The 14881-nt window shown below is 42.3% G+C and overlaps 1 protein-coding gene across 1 annotated transcript; it reads right to left on the reverse strand.

Moving 5' to 3' along the window:
• Positions 1 to 7344: 7344 nt before the first annotated feature.
• RAP2B (RAP2B, member of RAS oncogene family) lies at positions 7345 to 13545 on the reverse strand. The gene has a single exon (XM_033203758.1). The coding sequence runs from the start codon at positions 13081 to 13083 to the stop codon at positions 12532 to 12534; it is 552 nt and encodes a 183-aa protein (XP_033059649.1). The 5' UTR covers positions 13084 to 13545; the 3' UTR covers positions 7345 to 12531.
• Between the last annotated feature and the right edge of the window lie 1336 nt (positions 13546 to 14881).

Below are 14881 nucleotides of genomic sequence, written 5' to 3' on the forward strand. Positions count from 1 at the left end.
ACTCTGTCCCCCCTCCAAAAAGAAAAAACAGGAAACCTGCACTTGTATGTTCACTACAGCACTGCAGCACTATTGGCAATAGCAAAGTCATGGAATCAACTTGTGTTCATCAACGGTGAATTGGATAAAGACAATATGGTACACATACACCACGAAATACTATGCAGTCATAAAAAAAAACATGTCCTTTGCAGCAACATGAATGCAGTTGGAGGCTATTAAGTTAATTAATGCAGAAACAGAAAATCAAATACTACATGTCTAACTTAAAAGTGGGCGCTAAACACTGGGTACACATATACACAAAGATGGAAACAATAGACACCAGGACTCTTAAAAGAGGGAGGGAAGGAGGGAGGCGGGACCTGAAAATGTATATATTGGGTACTACATTCACTAGTTGTGTGATGGGTTCACTAGAAGCCTAAATCCCAGCATCACCCAATATACCCATGTAACAAACCTGCATCCTCAAACATGAATCCCCTGAATCTAAACTTTTTTAAAATTATGTTTCCATTTTCAATTTATACAAAGACATTACAAATAAAATATTTCTACCTACATCATCCATTCTAATACAAGACTATTCCTAAATTTGAAAAGCAAGTTTTAGTTACTCAAATCACTCATTTTAATCAGTTTTTTTATTGTAAAGAATTATTTCATTTATTACCTAACTTGCTTATAAAAACTATTCTGGTTGGTTAGAACCTTTTGGTGGACTTGAGATTGTTCTTGCTCATTTACAAAATTTTGGCCATGCGCAGTGGCTTAGGCCAGGCATGGTGCCTCATGCCTGTAATCCTAGCACTTTGGGAAGCCGAGGTGGGACGATCACCTGAGGTCAGGAGTTCGAGACAAGCCTGGCCAACATGATGAAACCCCATCTCTGCTAAAAATACAAAAATTAGCGGAGCACGGTGGTGCGTGCCTGTAATCTCAGCTATCCGGGAGGCTGAGACAAGAGAATCACTGGAACCCGGGAGGCAGAAGCTGCAGTGAGCCGAGATAGCGCCACCGTACTCCAGCCTGGGCGACACAGCGAGACTCCATCAAAAAAAAAAAAAAAAATCTTTGACATTCACTATATACTAGGAAAGTTTCATTTCCAAATGTGCCCCTGTAAAACGTAGAATCATAATTGTCCCAACAGGTAGGGTGGCTAATAGTGTGATTGCTGAAAGCTTACTAAGAATATGCTGCATAGGTTTTTAAATGTCTATTTCATTTAAAACGTAAGGACAAAAACAACCATGTCTGATTCAGAGTAAAGATCCATGATCATTTAGTTAATTCCACATTAACTAACTTGCTAACAGTATCCTTAATAGTGTATTCCAGGGGTTGGCAGCCACCCTGTATGTGCTAATCACAGGCTATCAGATTCGAGGCACTTTATTACAATGCAATCACCAATCACCACTGTCTCTGCTGCCCACTTCTTGACAGCCTTGCTGAGAGGTCTGGGCACAGGTAGGTGTGTGAGGTTAAGCAGCAGGAGTCGCCCTGGACACACTCAGTTATTTGTTAGGAAGGATGGGAGGGAGGGGAGGGGAGGAGAGGAGAAGGGAGGGGAGGGGACGGAAGGGGAGAGGATGGAACCAGCTAATTGTAAAAACGAAAATAAAGAAGGACAGAATGCATAAAGTGCATCCTTTCTATCCCAGCAGGGAGGTCAGGTATTGAACAGGAGCCTGGAGTGGGCTGGAAAGAGGCTGTGAGGTGAACTGGAGGAAGATGAGTAAAGGATGAGCACCTTTCAACTGTCTCCCAGGGAAGACTTAAGGTGGCAGTAAACAAAACTACAACATAGTTGCTCTCAACCTCCCCTTCAGGACTTCTCATACTTACACACTGGCCTCTCTGCTTAGTCATCAGGCTTCCCAGAGATAATCTCTGGCCATCCAAGTTCATCACCCCAACCAGAACACACTCCTCTTTTGAATATTCCTTCTCCCTCCAGGGAACCAAAATTTCCAACAAATGTTAATCCCTGAATACTATGTGTTTCTCTTAGGTGTGGATTTAATGAACTAACCAAAGTTATATTGTCAGAAGCACAATAGTGTTATAGGCTGGGCGTGGTGGCGTATGTCTGTAATCCCAGCACTTTGGGAGGCTGAGGCAGGCAGATCACCTGAGGTTAGGAGTTCAAGACTAGCCTCGCCAACATGGAGAAACCATGTCTTTACGAAATATACAAACATTAGGCCGGTGTGGTGGTGCACCTGTAATCCTAGCTAGCTAGGAGGCTGAGGCAGGAGAATCACTTGAACCCGGTAGGCGGAGGTTGCAGTGAGCCGAGATCACGCCACTGCATTCCAGCCTGGGTGACAGAGTGAGACTCAGTCTTTTTTAAAAAAAAAAAAAAAAGCGTTATTCTTTATAAAGAGAAGCATGAATTGCAATGCTCTGGGGTAAGGGAAGTCTTAACTGCTGCTAGTTTACTCTAGGTTCAAACCTCCTCTCTGGTTTATGCCTCCTTCATCCACACAAGGTCTAGTTTAGAGGAGTGATTCTCAACCAGGGACTATTTTGCCCTCCCCCTCCCCAGGGGCAATGTCTGCAGACACTTTTGGTTGTCACCACTGGGGTGGGGAGGATGATACTGGCATCGAGTGGGTTCAGCATTGCCAGGGCTGCTCCTGAACACACTAAAATGCCTAGGACAGCCCCTACAACAAATTACCTAGCTCAAAACGTGAACAGGGACAAGGCTGAGAAATCCTGCCTTGAGTCCAATTACAATTGACTTAAGTCCAATAGGAGCCTGGATACAATAGTCCAACTACGGCAGCAGCATCGCTGCATCCCATAGGCTTCTTCACCTTTGGCCAGGAGGTGCCCTGAGCCTCAGTCTTGAGTCACAGCAGATCACAAATTCGAACACAAGGAAATCTGGTATTGGAGGAACATAGGAGTGGAGGTGTGAGCTGAAGAACAATTCCACCTCGGCCTGCAGTTTATTCCCCCTTCTCAGCTCCATCACATTCTTATGTCTAAGCAACAAGAAAACAGCACAAAGACCTCCTGCTGAACGCTAACAAAATGATTCAGAAAAATATTTCATTACCCTTACCACTATTTATACTTCCTCAATAACAAAAAAGCTGGTTTGTTCAAAAATGCAGAAAAACAATTTTGCTTCTTAGAATAGGGTTTTCATTGTTGTTTACTCTGCCTTTCATGATACGGTATTTTCTTAGAGATGCATTTAACTTATTTCTCATTTTTTTGACTTCAGCACAAGATTAGTGAGGAAGAAGAGATGGTCTGCAAATATCTTTCCACAGTTCGAAGTATATTAAGATGAATATTCCTACAATCTAATTCATTTTCTAGAAAATTTCATTCATCAGTTTTAAAACCGTAACAGAGCTTATGCCCAAACCTAAAGGTAATGTCTGTTTAGGAGGCAATGATCTCTGGTTGAATCTATCTGCCTCAGTCTGCACCTCAAATATAGTGGAAAAATACGTCAAAAAGCACATTTATATAGCCATCCGTTAAACAGTTCTTAGTTTTTTTAATCAATTGATGTGGATTACATTAGAGAACCATTTGCACAAACCGGATGTAGATGAATGAAATGATACACAAAAGAAAAAAAAAAGCAGGTAATATGGCTAATAATTATTTATTTATTTATTCTGTAGAAACAGGTTCTCTCTATGCTGCGCAGGCAGGTCTTGAACTCCTGGGCTCAAGCAATCCTACCTTGGCCTCTCAAAGTGCTGGGATTATAGGCGTGAGCCACCACACCCAGCCAGCATGACTAAGTAAAGATATCTAAACTCAGTAAAAAACTCAGGGCTCAATACTTTTTCTACTCCATGAGGAATAATGTTGAAATATACTTGTAATTCTATTACCTACTAAAAAGGTTAAATTCAAAGCTATCTAAAATAAAATTTAAACTATGTTTTATTGAAATATATATTCTTATAGGATTGCTAGTACAGATCTCTATATATAGAGTCTCTTTTCCTGAAGAAGAGATAAATCAATATAATGTTAGCCTCTAAAGAGAATATATATCTAAAATATTACATTAATACATATATTAAATAACATTAGAATATTCTGAGTTCATGAATAACCCGATTTTGAAAACTTTATAAGTAGCCAGATAACATATAAAATATTAAAACCCTTACTCAAGCTATGAAACTTCAATAAATTTGCATTTCATAAGTAGTTCAATGGCAGTCAAAAATTGTTTTAATTAAGTACCTTCACATAAACGATTCTGCTACCCCTACAATTCTGTAACTTTCCACATTTAAAAAGCATGTTGTTAAATTCATGAGACAGTTTACACAAAATGGTGACTAGAAATCATCTTGCAAACCGCAGGAAGTTAATAATCACAACCCCACCCTTCAATTCATATGGCTTTACAGTAACTACTATTACTGTTATCTCTTCCAGCTTGTTACCCAGCATCTCTTTCTCTGCGCTGGTTACTTTCTTCCAGTAAGCATTAGAGATAAGAGAAGAAGCGCTTTTGTGTAAAATATTAACTTAGCAAACTTAAAACGTCAACTCAACTCTTTGGCACACTCATTTTTACAAGATTATCTTTTTCAAAAGAAGTATCTTGTCCTGAATCTTCTTTACATGAAGAACCCGAAAGCCAGTGACTGCTTATTTCTTTGAGAATATAACCTAAATTATCCTTTCCTTTGGTTTCCTCACTAAAGAAAAACATAAGTGAATAAATTTTATTTTACTTTTTTTTTGAGACGGAGTCTCACTCTACCACCCAGGCTGGAGTGCAGTGACGTGATTCCAGCTCATGGTAACCTCTGCTACCCAGGTTCAAGCGATTCTGCCTCAGCCTCCTGAGTAGCTGGGATTACAGGTACCTCCCACCGTGCCTGGCTAATTTTTATATTTTTAGCAGAGATGGGGTTTCACCGTCTTGGCCAGGCTGGTCTTGAACTCCTGACCTCGTGATCCACCCACCTCGGCCTCTCAAACTGCTGGGATTACAAGTGTGAGCCACCATGCCCGGCCTTGTGAATAAATTTTATAAATCTGTTTTCTTCATGTTTTCCTCTTCCCTTGGACATGAAAATATAAAAGTAAAATCATTTCCTCCTTGTAAGTGTTCAATTTTAGCTAATCTCAAAAAGGAAGTTGAAAATGATGCAGAAAAGTAAATAAAATGACAATCTTATTACAGCTTCACATACAACAGAACAATTATTATTTAAAATTTATGGAATCCATTTTTATTTACAACTTCCACATACCTTTCAAAAAGGCCCAGTGTTCAAAAAATTATCTACTCTATTGTCTGCCAAGCAGCCCCACAGCATTATAACTGATGACACATGTAGATATGCTTTCCCATATACTATTATTGTTTAATATACACTACTTCACAAATTATAGTGAAAAAGAGCATAAAGCTGTTGCACTTTCACCTGACTTCCTCTTTTAAGTATTAGTGCTCACAGTACAGCTATTAATAATAGTATGTGCTCAATAAGTGCTGAACAGTCAATGAATCAATTTCAGCTGCTTACCAACTTCCATTGCAACCATATTCTTAACAATTAAGATTGGTCTCAAGCCTTCTGGGGACACCTGTATTCACAAGCCATCAATAGTCTTTCTCTTTTCCATTTTTAAAAAAATTTTGCTACCTTTGCAATTTTTCACAATTACCACAAATAAACCAACCACATTTTCAATCCTCTGACAACTTCACATAATTTTGCAAGATAATTCATTTTAAAATGAGTAAGTTTAGTCAATTAGGCAAGAAAGAATGCAAATAGCTGTCTCCTCCAATTTATAAAACAGATCAACACTCATAATTTCAATATTCATAAGGCTATTTTGCTTTTCCTACATGTCTATACCACTTAGCCATTTCTGCTTCTCAAAACAAACCATTTCACAAATTAAGGCTTTAGAAATTGTCACTCCTGGCCAGATGCAGTGGCTCAGGCCTGCAATCCCAGCACTCTGGGGGGCTGAGGAGGGAGTATCTCCTGCACCCACGAATTTGAGACCAGCCTGGGCAACATGGCAAGACTCTGTCTCTACATTTTTTTTTTTTTAATAAAATTATCATCTTGGCCGGGTGCGGTGGCTCAGGCCTGTAATCCCAACACTTGGGAGGTGGGTGGATCATAAGGTCACAAGGTCAGGAGTTTGAGACCATCCTGACCAACAAGGTGAAACTCCATCTCTACTAGAAATACAAAAATTAGCCAGGCATGGTGGTGCGCACCTGTAATCCTAGCTACTCAGGAGGCTGAGGCAGGATAATCGCTTGAATCCGGGAGGCAGAGGTTGCAGTGAGCCGAGATTGCCCCATTGCACTCTCCGTCTCAAAAAAAAAGGCCGGGTGGGTGGCTCATACCTGTAATCCCAGCATTTTGGGAGGCCAACGCGGGCAGATCACAAGGTCAGGAGTTCATGACTAGCCTGGCCAGTATGGTGAAACGCCGTCTCTACCAAAAATACAAAAATTAGCCGGGCGTGGTGACGATCGCCTGAATTCCCAGCTACTCGAGAGGCTGAGGCAGGAGAATTGCCTGAACCCAGGAAGCGGAGGTTGCAGTGAGCCGAGATCCCAGCATTGCACTCCAGCCTGGGCAACACGAGCGAAACTCCATCTCAAAAAAAAAAAAAAAAAAAAAATTATCATCTCAATTGTTTTTTCCTTCTTTAGTTTAGTCCTAATCGTTACTAACCAGGATTAGAATGAACTATCAGATAGTTCTGATTGTCTTATATATGGCAAATAAATTCATAGTATAGGACATTTTTAAAATATATGATTCCAATATAAATATAAGCCTAAAATTAAAACAGGTTCACAAAATCAAGTATTAGTCCATATTAACAGTAGTAGAAATAACCATAAAATGAAAGCCAAGATAAAAATATACTGAAGTCAGCGTTTCATTGTACTATCACCAGCAATAGCCTTTTGATTATGGAGTTCCCTAAAATTGTCATAGATCCCAAACTATCAACCATAAATGTCTGTAACTTTTGTTGAAAATGAACCTTAGAACACCATATAGGAATGTTCCTTTATCAGATGGGCAAATTAAACTTAAAAAAAAAATTTATTTTTGTATAGTTGGAATGGAAGACATAGCTCCAAAGACAATCTTTTCATAAATTTATCATGGGTAGGAAAGATAAAATCCTACCATTCTTCAATCAACATTTTCCACCTTCTAATAGAATAGTTTCAGATGTAACACTCCATGTTCCATTCATTCAGCAAATAGCTATTAACCTACTACAGAGAGCTGTAGACTATTGTGCTATGAAAATGACAGTAACAATAACAGGGTTCAACAAAAAAAATTTTTCACCAAAAATATTTATTATTCTTAAGACAAAAGCAAGAAAATAACTGAAGTCCAGGAAGCATTAAAAATGAAAATGGACATTTGAATAAGGGCCTTTCTTCCCCACCCAAGTATGATATTATTCTTAGCATCTAAATAGTAGCTATTACTCCCTCAGTCTATAAACTGGTACTAAACTTCTAAATTGTAAAAGAGAAATTTGAAGTAAGCAATCCAGTACTTGTAATTAAATCTACTGTTGTTTCTTTAGAAGCCCCCCAAACTGTCTTTAAAAACCCAGATCTGTAATGTAAAGTTCTGGCACCTTCTGAGGGAATTAAGATGCATAACAAAAGAAGCTGAGAGATGCACAGTTTTGTGGTATGCATTTTCCCAGAATGGATTACAGTAGAACTAAATGAGAAGGAATTAACTAACACCTGGAAGTCTAAGAAATTGAGCACACACATACACGTGTGCTTACCATGATCTGAAGATTTAAATTCTCTAACACAATGATTTTTAGAACCCTTGCCATGAAAACTTAAAATCTTTGTTTTTTAATGTTGAAGAGAAGACAAATACTTTAAAGTGTCCCCTTTTATTGAAGACATAGTTTTCAATTTTTTTTTTCCCTAGGTTGGGGAGAAGGGGAATGTTGATTCTGATCACTTAGGCTATATGCTTCTATTCTAATCACATTTTCATTTAAAGTCAACTTCTGAATTAACATTGAAAACCATAGTCAAAATGTTGCTGTAATAATGTGAAAATGATCAAAAACTACCTGCCATGCTTATTCTATTTCACACACAACAGTTAGTCTTAGTATAAATGGTATATGTCCTCTTCAGCTATAGATTTCAATAAAGAATATTCTCTAACTGTAGTAGACAGCACTCCAAAACGTGTGACATAAGTCTGTGTCTCAATATCTAGGTGGCTCTCAGTATAGTACTAATTTGCAGATCACTGGTTTTCAAAGTGTGGTCCCTGGAACAGCAATAACACAATCACTTGGAAACTTGTTAGAAATGAAAATTGAGACCCTACCTGAGACCCACTGGATCAGAAACTGGAGGAGGGTCCCAGCAGTACATGTTTTAAGCTCCAGGTGATTTTGATATATGGTCAAGTTTGAGAAATTTTGGACTAGATGATCCCCATAGCCTTCTCAAACTTTCAAAATCCTGTTAATAGATAAAGATCTCACCTAGAACCAGCACTCTGTTCAATTAAATGCATCGAATCATTCCTAATAGTCTGCATAAAATACTGCAATAAAAAATACCACGTTATATTAGTATTTTAAAATTTACTATATTTTCACAGACAAAATTTATATTAGCAAACTTCCCCCAAATAAGACACTCTGACAAATGTTTGGTATCATTTTAACAGTGATCATCTCCAAATTAAATATTGGTTCCCTTCATACTTATAATGCAGGAACTTATTCCGCCTGTTGCGGAAAAAACAAAAATCTATGCTCTTATGACAGTTAAGGTGCTTCTACTTCTCAAGACCAGCTGCTACATATAGCTTTCTGTTTCTCATACCCCCTGTGAGAAATACTAGCATATGACCCCAAAGAGGGTACAATAACAAAACTACCTGAACAGATCAAATAGATCAGGCATTCTAGGATTCCCAAACACAGGAAAAAGTAATCAGGAAGCATGAAGTCCCATAAATTTAAAGAATTCTATCCCTAAATACATCTGGTCCAAAAATGTGTTTCAATGACGTCTACAACAGTTAACAACATGGAAATTGTTCTACCAAAGAACTGTAACTCTCAAAGACTAGAGAGTGTTAGACCTAAGATGATACCTTTAACTTTCTATTAAAAAAGGAGGACAAAAATAACCCTTTTGACATAACATAAAACCTGGGTTGACTGTCAGAGACCAAAAGGAAAAGCTGTTTAAAAACAGCAGGGGTCAAGTTTAAAAGTCAGCTTTTGCTCCCTAAGATAAAAACTCCTTTCCCACCCAATTTGTTTTGACAGGTGATGGCCATACAACAAACTCCGCCCTCCCTGACTCACTTCCTTTAACACTTTTTCATTGAAACAAATGCTCTTATCTCTTCACACCCTAATACCAGAAGGGGTTCTCAATAGCCAAAGAATCTAACATATTCTTAAAAACATTTTTAAGAAAAAATAGTAGTGTTCCTAACTTCTGTCAATTTTACCAAGAAAATATGGGATAAAATCAAAAACACTATTTTCTTGCTTCAGGCACACATAAAATTGCTTTCATTGAGAATCCAAAAAGCATTTATTTTACAGTACTTAATAAAAGTATATTAAAATCTTCTGCTCTGCCATCCTAGACCTATAAAGAAGCCCTCCAAGTGACTAAATCCTGGGCGAAGGTGATTAACACACCCAGCAACGTATTTCATTTCCAATTTTCCACTTTCGAATATTTTGTCAGTATATACATTTCTTATATACTTGGCAGCATTTTATGTCAAAAGGTTTCCAAAAACTTAAAAATAAAACACAAGACAGTTAAATGCCAAATGCCTTTTCTTAAAAAACCCTCCAGACATGACTTCAGCATTTTTAACACTTTGGATCTACTTTAGCAACTAAATTTATTCAAATACGAGAATGAATCTTTGCAAAGGCATAAATTTATACAGTATCTTTTAATTTCTACATTTAGAATATTGATACTATTGTCTCCCAATTGTGTTTGATATCAAACTTAAGTGAGATCAGAGTGGGGAAAAAAAAAATGGCAGTAGGACCATCGCCAGGCAAAATTTCTATTCTTTCCTCCATTGCTGGAGTACCCAAGATGCCTCCTGGGCAAAAACAAAAAAAGCAAAGCAAAAACACACACACACACATTTTAAGGCAAGATATGTTAACACAGCTTTAAAGAAACCTGTGGCCTGTAATTTCTTTTGGTTTTGTCAAGGGTATAAATCCCTTTGTCAAGACTCTTCAGATTTCAGCTGCACTTCATAGACCTAAGGTATACCAAGTACTCTCTTGATATGTATGAACACGTTATATTACTAAGACCACCTTAAGAAAAATAAAAAATAAAAAGCTCACACTGCCTCCTACTGTTAAAAGGAAAAACTTACGGGGTCAAACATGGTCCAAACTGCAGGGTGTAAAGGAGCACAAGGATATTATCTTAGCCTGTTTTCTTTTAAATCTATTTCCAAATCAAAACCTCAAAAGGGTTGAGGCAGTGTCCACAACCTACTCAAATGTACTGCAAAGAACATCACTAGAATTGAAAACCATTTTTCCCAAACATGTTTTCGACTTGATGTCGAAACGGTGGGAAAAAAGGAAGAAAATTTTTAAAGCGCCATCCTACTTTGCCAGATGGATGGTTACTTTCCCAGATCTAAGGCAATTTTAATAGATGGGTTCTCTTGTTCCCTACCTACAATGAGGTAAACTGTTTCATGTCAGATCAGATTCAAAATACCTGTTCATCTTCTAATCAGGTGGTAATGGCCATACCCAGGGCTTCCTCGACCTTGATGGTTTTCTCCAAATTTAAAAAGTTGGGAGTAGTGTCATCCATCTTGTCACTGAGACACTTCTGTCTTTAAAATTTCACAAATAGCTCGGGAGAGTATCATGCACCTACCCCATCCACCTCAGCCACGATACTGTATTAAATCACTGAATATGAAACACAGAAACACAAACAATAGTTTTGGGTTTCTTTAAAAATGACATTTGTATTAAAAGTCTTAAAATGAAGAGACAATGATTAAACGCATGAAATTAAAAATTACAATTAGTTAGAAATGGTACATCGCAACAGTAAAATTTTGCTCTTTGCTTCTGGAGGAACACCCTACAACAGGTAATTTAAAAATTTAAAAATAATATAAAAGGGGAGCTAAATACCTGAAAACTTAAGCAAAATGAAGCAAAAAAAAAAAAAAAGGAAACAACTTCATTGCAAGAGATGGAAATTACATTTTAAAGACTGAAAATAATAAAGAAATTCACTAAACAACAGGCCCTATTGTCCTGGCTCCTTCTGAAAGATTATTGAAAGGAAACTGGGAAGTGGTTTGGGGAATAGCAGATTCTGGGATATGGTGGGAAGTTCACAGGTTGGCACCGGCTGGAACAGCTGAGTTTTGAAGGCACTCTGCAGACACAGGGGTGCTGGGGGCCCTGAATCACATTTACAAAGTCTTTGTACTGTATTTTAAAAAGCTAGTCATTAAAATCGATTACTGCCAACCAAAAAACAAAAAAAGGCTAAACTTAAAACACACACACACCACACACCACACACACACACACACACACACACACACCATAGTACACACGAAAATGTGCAGATCTGTAACATTTTTTTCACAGCTGATAAAAAAAAAAAATACTACCGTTCTCCCCCAGACTCCCCTTTGATACAGTAGGTAAACAAAATAGATTTTTTTTTCCACAAATATCAGCAGACACTTTCTGGCACCCCACACTGTATTGGCATCAGTGTTAACAGTCCCAGTTCAGATGTGCAATACTTCAGATTGGATACACTGTAACAAGAATCCAACTTTGCATAGACATCCTCAGAATCGCAATCAGTCATGGGGTTGCCCTTCCAAGCTGGCAGAAAAGGAACCCGATCTTAACTTCCAGCTACTCCTGGAAAACAAGGAAAAAAACAAAAGTTTCTTCCTCTCCTCCTGCTCCTTCATATGGTTCTCCCGGACTTCCTTCCATGTATTTAAAACTTGGAACTAGAAAAACGGTTGTTGACCAAAAAAAAAAAAAAAAAAAAAAAAAAAAAAAAAAAAAAGGAAAAACCATTTCCACCTTCTCCCCCTCCTTTTCCTCCACCCCTCCCCCCTCCCATTTTTTTTCCAGGCTGAAACTTTTGCTTGGTGGGTGTCAAGCTGCCGATACTGCGCCCTAACGGCTACTTAAACGGGGAAATATGCATCAACCAAAATCAGGGAGAAACGTACATGCTGCAAAGAACCACATTTCCACCAGAGTATCGGATGGGCAGGACGGGACACCCCCTCGGGCACAGGGTGGAGGCAGGGGACGCCGGCTGCGGAGGCCAGCCGGGCTCCCAAGACACCCTGGCCAATGCAAAGTGGTCTCCAATCTCAAAGCAAGAAAGAAATCACATTTAGGAGAGTCGGATGCGTTTGGCTTTTGTGCGCAGAGCGCGGCCGGCGCGCGGCGGCCGCCTCAGAGGATCACGCAGGCCGAGCAGCAGCCCTCATCGCCGTTGGGCTGCGCCGCGTAGTTCATCTGCCGCACGATCTCGGCAAACAGCTCGTCTACCGAGGCTTTGTTTTTGGCCGACGTCTCCATGAAGGGGCAGCTCCACTCCTCAGCCAGGGCCTTGCCCTCGCCGTACGAGACCTCGCGCTCGCCCTCCAGGTCCACCTTGTTGCCCACCAGGATCATGGGCACGCGCTCGTACCGCTTCACGCGGATGATCTGGTCCCGCATGGGCTTGATGTCCTGGAAGCTCTGCTGGTTGACGAGGCTGTAGACCAGGATGAAGCCCTGACCGTTCTTGATATACAGGTCCCGCATGGACGCGAACTGCTCGGTGCCCGCAGTATCCAGGATCTCCAGCACCGACGGCGACGAGTCCACCTCAATCTCCTTGCGGTAGAAGTCTTCGATGGTCGGGTCGTACTTCTCGATGAAGGAGCCCGTCACGAACTGCACCGTGAGCGCGGACTTGCCCACGCCGCCCGAGCCCAGCACCACCACTTTGTACTCTCTCATGGCTCCGTCAGCGCTCTCGCCGCGCCTGCCGCGGCCCCGTCGGGGCTGCGCGCCGGGGAAGGCTGGGCTTGGCTGCTGGACTTCTCTTCCCCTTCCTCAGCTCCGCAGGAAAAACCCAGGAGAGAGTAGCCCAGAGAATGCAGGGCGGAAACCACCGAGCGGGGGCCGGGCGCCGGGCCGGCCCGCGGCGGCGGCGTGTCTGTGCGGCGCGGGTCGGGGCCCCGCAGCAGTCCGCGGCGGCAGCAGCAGCAGCCCGGGCGGCGAACCAGGAGGACAATGCCCGCAGCCTGCGCGAGGCGACGGCTGGAGCTCCTAGCTGCGGCAGCCCGGGAGGGCGAGGAGGCGGTGGCTGCAGGCTGCGGAGGTGGCTGCTAATTGCGCGTCGGGCCGGGACGCGCGTGGCATGAGTCCCCGCGGAACGTGCGCCCACCGCCGCGGCCCATCGCGCTCTCTCCCGCAGCCTCTACTGGGCGAGGGCTTCCTACTCGCCGCGCGCAGCCCGGCCCGCCCCTCCCCGGCGAGCATGCCCAGTGCGTTCCGGCCGCGCCTTACCCAAGCGGCCGCTCCTGGTTTTCCGCAGGGCCGGGAGGGGGCGGGGATGTAGGCGGGGCTCCGGATTTGAGTCCAGTCTGGGGAGTGGCGCGAGTTAGGAACTGGCTGGGAGATGGGGTGTGTGTGCGCGTACACTGGAGCGAGGAAAGCGCTGTAGGGAGCATGCAGGCCGCTTTCTTTTACAGCTGTGGGAGTGGTGGACAAGGGCGGAGGCTCTGCGAGAAGCATGTGGGCGCGGCGGGCCGCCTCAGGATGGAGTAGGCTGTGGTCTTGCCAACTCCCGTTATCAAAGGCCCAAGGACGCCATTCACCCAGCCCCGGGCGGGCGTGTGTCTGGGGCCGGAAACCCGAAGTCATATGGCTGACGTGGAATGCACGAGCAGCCGGCGGAGCATCCCGGCCCCATAGATTTTTCTACACTGTTCGCCACAGAAACGCTACTCTGCACTGCAGCCTTGCACAAAGAAAACAGGAGGTACTCCAAGCCTGAGATACTGTCCCGACTAGGAAAAGGGTAGCCTCTGGTACCTGCAGCTCTCTCGGGGCAGGGTCCTGCGGGTCGTACCCACCTCCCCGCTCGGGTGCGGTCAAAACCCGGAGACTAGATTACATCCCAATCCAGAAGTCTCCGGGCGCCCGCAGTTAGTTCAGGGCATGCTCAGTCGCAGAGCAGGTTTTTGGGCTTGGAAGTAGGAAGCTTTTGCACCACACACCCACACTCTAGCTCAAATTACCTCCCTAAGTGTTGTTGATTGGCTGCCGCCAAGGCTTTATCAGTTTGGGGCGCTTCATTGGCTAAAAAGTAGCCTCCGCTCGCGATTGGTTATTTATAGAGCTTGAGAGGAGAGGCGGAGGCACAGCTGTTCTTTCCCCGCTGCTCCCCTACTCCCTGCCTCCCACTTCACCAACCCTGGCGTTTTGAAGTAAAAGTGAAAAAATAAGAGGCATTTAGGCTGAGCGCTCAGAACTAAATATAAGTTCTTTGTTGGTGTTTTCGAGAGAGTCTGACTCCTCGGTTTCCAGTCATGACTGCCCCTCAAAGGGAGCACAAAGGGCTAATTACAGGTTTTGGTCCGCAAGAAACCTCAGAGTTGCCAAGTTTTTTTGCAGGGAGTGGGAGGGGGGCGAGGAGCCGAAATGGGCCACTTGGAATTCGTTTCACCCGGAGGGGTAGGAGAGTGTCTAAGCTTGCCTCAGAGGAAGCGTCTTCGCTGGCTGGCGGGCAATAGCTAGACTTGGCTGGGCT

This window comes from Trachypithecus francoisi, unplaced genomic scaffold (assembly GCF_009764315.1).
Source record: "Trachypithecus francoisi isolate TF-2019V2 unplaced genomic scaffold, Tfra_2.0 Lachesis_group0, whole genome shotgun sequence".
In the NCBI taxonomy this organism is placed as follows: Eukaryota; Metazoa; Chordata; class Mammalia; order Primates; family Cercopithecidae; genus Trachypithecus; species Trachypithecus francoisi.

Coding starts and splice junctions, on each gene's coding strand:
- RAP2B (XM_033203758.1), bottom strand. CDS start 13,083: ATGAGAGAGTACAAAGTGGTGGTGCTGGGCTCGGGCGGCGTGGGCAAG.